General features: G+C 45.2%; 1 protein-coding gene across 1 annotated transcript in view; it reads left to right on the top strand.

Annotated features, from left to right (window-relative positions):
- Nucleotides 1-231: 231 nt before the first annotated feature.
- Nucleotides 232-10,938, top strand: part of slc35f3b (solute carrier family 35 member F3b) — a gene marked incomplete at both ends in the record, with an annotated part of 43,511 nt that continues 32,804 nt past the window's right edge. Inside the window, 2 exons of the mRNA XM_080016503.1 lie at nt 232-329; nt 1,158-1,372. Coding sequence (XP_079872629.1) covers nt 232-329; nt 1,158-1,372 — 313 coding nt within the window. The remainder of the gene's footprint in view (nt 330-1,157; nt 1,373-10,938) is intronic.

The raw sequence follows: 10,938 nt of genomic DNA on the forward strand, positions 1-10,938 counted from the left end.
AGTTTGGATGTTCAGCTCCTACTGTACCATCATGTCGTTCAGAGTACACTGGGCTGTGATGGTTTCCATGTGGCTCCAGCAGATGGCGCTGCGTGGAGCCCCTACGAGAGCCAGCCTCCAGCAGCATCCTCAGAATGAGGCAGATGTTGGAGGAGCTGCACGTACGATGCCCCTGCTCTGTGACGTCCAGCCGCCTGCTAGATCTTCTGGGGGCTTCACAGCTTCTTGATCATGTATGGAGACGCAGCGGGGTCCGTGTGGGACCGGGTGGGCCGGCCCCGCAGGGACTGCATGTGCTACCTCGGACCACCAGCCTCCTTAATGCCCATGTAAGAACCTCCAACTTCACAGGCATCTGCAGGACGCTGAGGACTTTCACCTGAGGATGGTTTGGTTCAAGGCTCCTCGTGTCTGAACACTCTGGATATTTAAGGTTTCAGTTAACACCGATGTGGCTTCTAGTTGGAGAAATAACATATTGTTGTGAAATCTGTCTTTATGGTTCTTAATGATAAACATTGTACCAGCAGACTAATTATTCTTGCTCTGAATTCGTGCTAGTTTAATATTTCCTGTCTAAACAGGTTTTTAATTTTCCAGGTTGTGATGGTTGCAGTTCAGTCTCATCACTTTTATTTTCCATGGAACAAGAACTGTTCTCCACAGATCACTGAGGATCCATTCATTAGCTGCTGATGGCTGTTTTCCTGCACGGTACACAGTAGTACACAGTAGTACACAGTAGAACACAGTAGAACACAGAAGTACACAGTAGAACACAGTGTTACACAGTAGAACACAGAAGTACACACTAGAACACAGTGTTACACAGTAGAACACAGAAGAACACAGCACAGCCGTCACTCCAGCTTAGTCACTGAAGCAGGAAGATCCACCGGAGCGCAAGGAGAGTGAGGAGAGCCTGGTTCCTCAGACTCCACCATGGAGCCGCAGTGTTTAATATAAAACATTTTATTTTGTCACATTCCAGCCACAGCAATCCTCTGTGTCTCCAGACCGCCTCACCTCACCCCGTCTCCAGACCGCCTCACCTCACCCCGTCTCCAGACCTCCTCACCTCACCCCGTCTCCAGACCTCCTCACCTCACCCCATCTCCAGACCTTCTCACCCACTCCTCTTTCTCCTCCTGTTGCAGTGGAATGCACAGGTCTCCTGACGTCAGCCCCAGAAGGCTTTCAGACATCAGCCCCCAGCTCCGCCAGCTCAAGTGCCTGGTGGTGGACGAGTCCATCAAAGAGGACCTGAAGTCCTCCCGCTCTGTGGAGGACATCAACAGCGCGTCCATAGAGGAGAGGATACTGCGCATCACTGGTTACTATGGATACCAGCCCTGGAACGCAGTCTACGGCAGTAAGTCACTTCTTTATCTTTAAAGACCTTCTGTATGTCCATTCTAGAGTTCAGAACTAGAGGACAACATTAAAGTCATAAAACCATCAGGACACTGTGGCAAGACTTCTGCACAAAACATGAAACTTATTTTAGGATGAAATGCAGTTTTCGATGCTCACATTTTGGTGTGAAGTCCTGCATGAAGCCAAAATATGAAAATACTGGATAAAACTTGACATATTTCTGGTTGTAAATCAGTGTGCATGTGGTTTGAGTGTGAGGAAATGGGTTCAGAGCATCAAACCCCTTTGAAAAGATGATGAAAAGGCTTGTGGTTGTTTTTAGCAGATAGATATGTTGTCATCTTGCTTTGTGTGCCTTGTGTCACAGGGGGAACTTTGAGGACATAGAATCAATTTTCATTGATCATAACCGGAATTAAATAAGTGTGAAAACAAACCCGGATGCTTTACTGGTTTACTGACTTTTTTCTTGACAACAGCAACGTAAGGCTTCAGGATTCTCAATTTGGAAAGAAAATATTCTTTCTAATCAGATTTATAAAGGATCTTTACTGGTTAATTTTGAAAAGTGAAGCAGTTTGATGTCAGAGCTGCAGACTGTTGTTCTGCTCCTGTGCGACTGAATACAATCTGAATATTCAAAGTGATTGTTTGACATCAGACCCCAGACGATTTTCAAAGGGAAGATGCTGCTGCTACTGTGTTTGTTTCCCAGGCTTTATATTTATCTTGAAAGTAGAAGTTATGAAAATCGAACCAAAGCAGAAATAATGTTGCTCACAACACTGTGCTTGTAAATCAGCAGGTAATGTGCTGTGAAATGCAACCTGTTGTAGACTCTCTGTCTGCTTGTTTTCAAGCTGATCTTAAGGCTGAATGTTCTTTTGGTGAAATGCTATTTACAGCTACTGATGTTCCACAGTGCACTGGAGCATGGTCCTGGGAACATGCATGCACACTGTGCACGCTGCACAGTCAACGGGTGAAATGTTCTAATGTGGTTAAAGGCCTTTAAACAGGCAGTCGCTTACTTTGCTTTACGTCGTGATCCTTCAGTCAGTCCAGTCCCAGGAAGTTCTCAAACCAAGTGAACTGGTTCAAATGGGTTTGAGTCAAAATCTAGTGTGAATAAATGTTGGCGGTGGTTTTCAAGATGCTTTTGTGTTGAACAGCACAGCTGCTCAAACTGGGGAAGTGATGCTGTATTCCTCTGTTTAACTCAAATGGTTTGCTTATTTTATCTCTTGATTTCTCAAGAATCATGGAACATATTTTCCCCGGGTTCCAAACTAAAAGCAAGGATTCTGAACTTTGTAGGAACCATTGTTTACACTAATATTGTGTTTAATATTGTAAGAGATGGAACTGTCAGAAAAAAGAGAAACAAACACATAAAAGGGAGAAACATTTGGACTGAGTGATGCCGGCAGAGACTCCCTCTCTTCTGATTGACTTTACCATTTAAAGCTCAACCCACTTCTCCTCTTTTAGTCCGACTGGAGATTTAAACCCGCTCAGCTCTCCCTGTTCCTTCCAGAAGTCCTGCATTTGTTCTACAAACAGACTCTCGCTTCCTCGCCTTATTTCCTTGCCCTAACTACCACAGTCGCAGCGTCGCCCCTGGTGGAGATTTAGAGCTTCGCGAGGCATGAAATAGGGTTGGGTTCTATTTTGGGCCGAGGGTTCAGAGAGGGACTCAGTGCTAGAGGCCGTTCCCACAGAGAAGCCTGTTGTTCTGTTCACACATTAACTGGCTGTGAGGGAGTCTGACCAAGTCTCAGAGTCTCAGAGAGTCAGACCTCTGATGGAGGTGCTGTTGACTCCAGATGCAGTAATTTAATGGAGATGGTATTGGAGGTGATGCACAGTTCAATGTAAGTGGACCCCTCAGTTTTTCTGTTTTTGTTTTTTTAACGTGTGCTGTCAGCATGCTGGACATACAACACTGAGTATTTGTTCCATTGCATTTAGGACAGAGTTAGTCTGCAAGTGGAGTTGTACTTCTCAACCTGCAATGAAACTCTTTATTAATTCTTTAATCATCAACAACTGCTGCAATAACTCTGTCCTGTGGAGGACCTGTGGACGAGCAGAGCACAGCCTTATATTATACACAACTACCTCCAACCCCCTCTTTGGAGAACTATTTACCATGTTTTAGTTTTTAAACAACTGATCATATTACTACTCCAAGAGGGAGAATCACCAGAAACAAACAACAACATGTACATGGAAAAACATAAACATAGAATCAAACAACATGTACATGGAAAAACATAAACATAGAATCAAACAACATGTACATGGAAAAACATAAACATAGAATCAAACAACATGTACATGGAAAGACATAAACATAGAAACAAACAACAACATGTACATGGACAAACATAAACATAGGAGCATCAGGCATCAACATGTAACGACAAAACAGAGTTAATTAAGTCCAGGAAAACTGAAAGAGCAATTGGTCACATGGCCTCTTCCTGTCATTGTTACGGCAGTAAATGAGGGAGAAAAGGAGAGGAATGCAACCCGGAGGGTGTTGGGGGTGTGTTCAAAGCAGGTGTTGGTGGTGTGTGTGTGTGTGTGTGTGTGTGTGTGTGTGTGTATCCACCGGTGAGTATATGGTGAGTGACAGGTCTTGTTTGGTTCTATGAGGTCGGTATTATATCGTAGCGTCTCCAAGCAGCGGAAAAGGCCACAAATCCATCCCTGAGGCCCGTGGCCCCTTGACCTCAGGAAAGCCCCGAGCACCCCTCCCTGCACCCACAGAAGACCCCCAGCCCCCAGAGAAGCAGAGAGCCCAAAGAGCAACACCAACGCCCAGCCCCAAGGAGCATAAAGCGCTCGAGGAGACCCTGTACAACAGAGGCGCACACTTACAACCCACCCCCACGTGCAGGCACAAGATGCAGCCACAGGCACAGAACCCGGGCTGCGGATGCCAGGCACGGACCACGGGCCAGGAGCCAGGTCCCGTGCCAACAGTCCGACACCCCGCCTGAACCTGGCTACATGGATGGCCACCGCCCCGCGCAAGGGCAAGGTCCGCCGTACCACAACTGGCCAGACGCCCCATCCAGCTGCGAGCCCCGAGGGCCCATCCACGTAGCTGAGTGCGCTCAGTGCAGATTCAAGATTCAAGATTCAAGATTTTTATTTGTCACATACATATACATACTTCCATACATATATGCAGTGAAATGTAATGCAACGCACCCGGTGATAGCACACAATAAGTCCTAGGAAAAAGTACAAAAATAAAATAAAATAAAAAGTAGAAAATTCCTTTCTAATAGACCGACTAACTGACTCCTAAAACGTAATACAGTAAGTGGAATACTTATAGAATAAGATAAAAATATATAGAATAAAATACAATAAAAAATAAATTGAAATAAAATGGAATAGGTTGAAGGAATATGGCTATGTATATACAGATATGTGCATTTAAAGTGGCATGTGAATTAAAGTGGCATGTGAATGTGAATAGTGTGAGGTAGTGTTTGGGATAATACAGCACAGTATACAACAGTACGGCGCAGCAATACGGCATCACGAACAACCCTGAACAGTGATACAGTATGCGGTACAGTATGCTACATACAGTACAGTAGGTAGTGGAGCCTAGTGCATGGCTCAGTTAGTGTAGTAGTGCCCTGCACCATCCAGGTGCAGGGCACCTGGATGGTGGTGGTGGTAGTGGTGGATGGTTTTTAAGTCGTGGGTCGACTGAGGAGAGGTCGCAGAGGAGACATAGAGACAGGGAGACTGCAATGCTGCGACCCAGAAGTGTTGATAGCTTCTTGGTGATGTTGGTCCAGAATGCTAGAATAGGTGGGCAGAGCCAGGAGGCATGAAAGTAGTCATCTCTGGTATCAAGGGAACAGATAGAGCAAATGTCTTCATCCACAAAACCAATTTTGAACATTTTGTGGTCCGTTTTATGGGCTCTGTGCAAAATCTTATATTGGATGAGTTGCTGTTTGGAGTTGCGGGTCATAGAAAAGGTGTTATTGCAAATTAGCTTCCACAGGTTGATATCGGTGGAAACAGCAAGTTCTCTTTCCCATTTTATTGTAGGTAAAGATAAGGTGTCGTCTGTTTTTAATAAAAGTTTGTATATTCTGGAAAAGGGATTTTTTAAATTACCAACATGAGTGAGATGTTCATCATAGGTGGTTGTAGGATGAAGGAAGCCGTGGCCACCGATATTATACCTTTGGGTTAAGGTTGGGAAATATATAAGCAAATTGTTTTCAAAAGTTTTCCAGATGAGTCATTCCTTGTCTTTTCCAAGACATAAAGATTATTGGTCTGTTTTTAACCAGAAAATCCGGGTTGTGCCAGATTGGGGTGAATTTGTTTGGAGATAGTTTGACCACTGAGTTTGAGGAATCTCCACCAGGCTGATAGAGTTGTTGTGATGAAAGGGTTTTTAAAGCAATTATGTTTCCTTTTTTATTTAGTAAATGTTTTGCTTTTAATGACCCCATGCAGACAAATTGATTATAAGCCAATGATAAGTAGCAGTGTAACTCTATTAAGTTCAATAAAAGTCATGGATCGGCCCAAAGTCACATTGTGAGGTATCTGAAATATACCTAGAACCTAGAATATACATAGAACATGAGGCTCCAATTGTCCATACAAACAGGAGGTAAGCATCCTCAGTGCACTCAGAATGTACAGACAGTGAAACTACATTGGGTTTGTTAATATTTGGACACTTTTTCAGCTCACTTTTTTGGAGTGTGTGTATGATTTTTTATTTTTTAAAGACTCAGAGATCCCAAGAAATCATGGAATAATCAATGTTTCATAGAGAAGGCTTCATTTGGGAGTGGAAACGCTCGAGGCTCAAGATTCATGTTCATGACGGCAGCTGTCAGGTCGTTGTGAATGGATTATTCATCCATTGGAGGAACTAACTCAACTTTCTGCTTCAGTTATTCCTCTCACTCTTAACCCTGAGGATGTCCCACTGAACGCCCAAAGCTACTGATCCACTTCCTGATCTGTGGATCCAGCGGTGTAGGTTTCCTTTGAACCTTGTTTGGGGACACATTAAGTGAGGGGTCGGGGGGGGGGCGCCTAGGACATTTTGAGCATCAAACACTTCATTTCCTGCATTCTGGTGATTTTTATGCACCAATTGTTCTTTTTCTGTATCAATTTATAAATGTATAAATATTGAGGGGGACGTATGCCCCGAAATCGACACCATGAGTAGATCCACAAGTCTGCTGTCACCAAACCCCTTGTTCCAGCAGCAAGCTACGCTGCTGGCTTGAAAGAGTTTGGAAAAGCCTTTTTTTTTATAATCTACAGCGTCTGTTTTCGGTCCTGAAGTCGTGAAATGTGAATAAATATGAAGCAAGTGATGCTGCTGAAGCAGTTTATCTCTGAATCAAAGCCTTCGATCATCTCTTGGTTCATATTCCAGACAATTAACAGCTGCTGCTTCATGTCGTTCTAACGGGTCTAACCCACCTTGCGCTAACGCCCTACACACACACACACACACACACACACATACACACACACAAACACACAGTCTGTGAGATTGAAGGTGTTGTGTACAGACAAGTATTACAACAACAAGTTACTTTTTCATTACTTCGTTACCTTACATTTTAGTTACATTTTAGTTATATATTAGTTGCAAATTAGTTGCCTTACATGTTAGTTACATTTTAGTTACCTTACAAATTAGTTACATATTAGTTACCTTACATATTATTTACCTATATACATGTGCATACGGTCATACATATATGCAGTGAAATGTCTTGACACCCGATGATAACGCACAATAAGCTCTGTAAGCTCTAAAAATACTTAAAATACTAAAATGTGTGTAATGGACACGAGGTGCTCGCGCAGGCGGCCGCAAGGGGCGGAGCCACAATCATGATTCTGGTTCTATAATAATATAATGGAATGAATTATCTGTGTTGTATTAAATATACATTGAAATCCTCCTAAATGACACTCACCTTAACTTACCTCCAGCACTTATCTCGCAGAGTAGAAGTCCTGCTTTGTCAAAATGGAATCTAATGTAATCTTAAATGTTAGGTTGTTTTTTACTTTTGATTGTGTGTGATGACAAAGTATTTTTTCCATTGTGAGTCAACATTTTAAATAAGAAAAAAGTAAAATGGAACTAAAAAGAATTTGTGTGTTGGTGCACGAGGCATCACGTCCAGAACAACCTGCAGCTCCTTCTCCTTCTCCATGAAGTGAGCAACACCCACAATGCATTTCACCAAACCCCAGGACGCTGGTTTCACCCCGACGCTCCAGGTTGACTGTGTACACTGAAGTGGAAGTACACTAGGAAATGAGTATTTAAACACAAACAAGTACTTTAAACATCCTGAAGCGACACTTGAGATGAATTAATTGGTTTTGCAGTTGAAGTCTCTGCGTTGGTGCTGAGCCCCGATGGAGGTTTTCAGACATTACTGTCGCTAAAAACGCTAAGATGCCAGAATGAGCCGACGTGGTGATGCGTGAGGAAGCTCAGTCTCCTGGTTCCTCGTCACGCAGCGTCTTTTACAAATGTGAACAATAACATCTCAGCGTGTTCAGGAGACGGAAACCTGCAACAGAGATTTTCCATCCACACACTGGGCCCAGTCGGAGACAACTTTCATGTTCCTTCTTCAAAGGCAGCGGCTGTCAGGAGGCTGCCAACAAAATATCCTCCACCTCCTGTGGAGCATGAGGACTGTGTGGTTCACCTGTGATGACTTGAGAGGAGGGGGAGGGGGAGGGGGGGGGGGGGGGGGCATGGGGAGGAGGAGAGGAGGGGGGGGGGCATGGGGAGGAGGAGAGGAGGGGGGGGGGGGGCATGGGGAGGAGGAGAGGAGGGGGAGGGGGTTGGCTGATTGACAGAAGCTACAACTGGAGAAGAAGAAGAAGAAGAAGAAGAAGAAGAAGAAGATCAGCTGCTTCCCTGCACTGTGTCACGTGACTAAAAACACAAGAAAACACAACGGCTCCCAACCCTGGAACACATGACATCACATGACTTCACATGATTTCACATGATTTCACATGACTTCACATGACTTCACATGACATCACATTAAATGTGATGACATCACTTTCCATAACATTTCATCATGGATGAGACGCATCTTCCAACACATTTTGTTGCAGCTCAAGCTTTTATAGTAAGAAGAAGAGAGGGAGACGAAGGAAGGAAACAAAGGAAGGAGGTGGAGGAAGGACCTGGTGTGGGTGGTGGTGGGGGTGGGTTGTGGGTGGGGTGTGGCTCTTTGGCTGGTGGAGCAGCTTGCACCATCTGCCCTGCTGCGTTTGAAGAGGCTCCAAACACCTGGAGCACAGCTCAGTGTGATCACACTGGACCTGCCCATGTCTGGGGGCCGAGGGACCCGGGGCCATCAGACGCTAGGAGGAGAACGAGGCCTGAACATGAACATCATCATCATCATCATCATCATCATCATCGTCGTCATCATCATCACCGTCGTCGTCATCGTCGTCATTATCATCATGATCATCATCATGATCGTCATCATGATTATCATCATCGTCATCATCCTCATCATGATCATCATCACCATCACCATCATCATCGTCATTGTCATCATTATCATCATGATCATCATCATCATGATAATCATCATTAACGTCATCATCATCGTCATTATCATCATCATGATGGTGATGATGATGATGATGATGATGATTTTATTTAGCGAATGCAAAGTCCCTAAGCCAAGCAGTTGCCTCCTGGTGCTGTATGGAGGGTGACTAATCCTCCTTTCAGTTTTTGAAGAGGGCAAACTTCTATGATGTGTTCCATGGTTTGCTCCTCTCCACAAGCACACAGTGGAGCGGGGCTACTGCTCCATTTGTGAAGAATGGCCAAGCAGGGGCCACGTCCAGTCCTGAAGCGATGGAGCGTAGACCATTGTCTCCTTGGGAGGTTGGTGCCAGGGACCTGTTGATTGGGGTCTGACACCAGATGTTTGTCTGGGACCTCCTTGGACTCCCATTCTGTTTTCCATGCCAGTTGGATGGTGAAGTCAGCTGGTGGGATGTTCTTCCAAATTGGTCGTCTAGATGGAAGTCGAGCAGTGGGTGGGTTGTAGATGTCTGCATGGATTGGTAGATGGGGAGAGTCTTTGACCTTTTGGAGCATCCTTTGAGTGGCAGCTGCTCGCTGGATATGTGGAGGGGGAATGTTTGATAGGACAGGGAGCCAGGGGAGCGGTGTTGAGCGGATAGTCCCGGTTATGGTTCTCATGGTTGTGTTGAGCTGGGTGTCCACATGGTGTGTGTGGAGTGACCTGGACCAGACAGGGGAGCAATATTCAGCTGCAGAGTATGTGAGAGCCAGTGCTGAGGTGCGCAGTGTGGAGGCTGCTGCCCTCCATTCTGCACCAGCGAGCTTGCAGAGCAGGTTGTTCCTTGACTTAACCTTAGCTGCCGTCCCTTTTAGGTGTTCCTTGAAGGATAGGGTCCTGTCAAGGGTCACTCCCAGGTAGGTTGGATTAAAGGCATGCTTCAGCTTAAGTCCGCCCAGATAGATGTTTAGTTCTCTGGCAGCTTTTGCGTTGTGGAGGTGGAAACCGTTTTTGCTGGACTTGGTTTTAGGCGCCAGGTTCTACAGAACTGGTCCAGTTTGCAGTGAGCACCCGTTCCAGTTCATCAAAGTCTTGTGCTTGAAATGCCAGACCGACGTCATCTGCATAGATGAATTTGCGAGATTTGGTCATGATGATGATGATGATGATGACGATGATGATCGGCATGATCGTCATCATGATCCTCATCATCATGATCATCATGATCATCATGATCATCATCATCATCATCATCATCACCATCGTCATCATGATCATCATCATGTTTATCATCATTATCATCATCACCGTCGTCATCATGATCATGATCTTCATCATGATCGTCATCATGATCGTCATCATCATGATCGTCATCATCATGATCATCATCATCATCATCACCATCGTCATCGTCATCATCATCAACATGATGATGATCATGATGATGATCATCATCATCATCACCATCATGATCATGATCATGATCATGATGGTGATGATGATCATCATCATCATCTCCTGGTGGAACTGCGAGTTGGGACAGCTGTGTTCTCTGTCCGTCCTCTTTCAGGTCCTCGTGTGCTGTTTGAACCTCTTCGCCTCCAGATTCTCGCTGTTATTACTTTTTCATTTTCCTTTGCTGATCTTACTTTTGTGTGACGGTAAAACTCAGTCCCTGCAACATGGTTTGCTCAGAACCAGGACCAGGACCAGGACCAGGACCAGGACCAGGACCAGGGAGACCATCAGTGGATTTCTACCAGAGCAGCAGGAAATTAACAGCAACCGGTTCAGTGGTCTCTTGTTATGGTCCTGATCCTGAGCACCAAGCGCTGCTCCTCAGTCTGGGGGGTCCTGAGTCTGGGGGGGTCCTGTGTTTGGGGGGTTCTGGTCTGGGGGGGGTCCTGGGTCTGGGGGGTCCTGGTTCTGGGGGGTCCTGGGTCTGGGGGGTCCT

The sequence above is a fragment of the Zeus faber genome, assembly GCF_960531495.2.
Source record: "Zeus faber genome assembly, chromosome: 16".
NCBI lineage: Eukaryota > Metazoa > Chordata > Actinopteri > Zeiformes > Zeidae > Zeus > Zeus faber.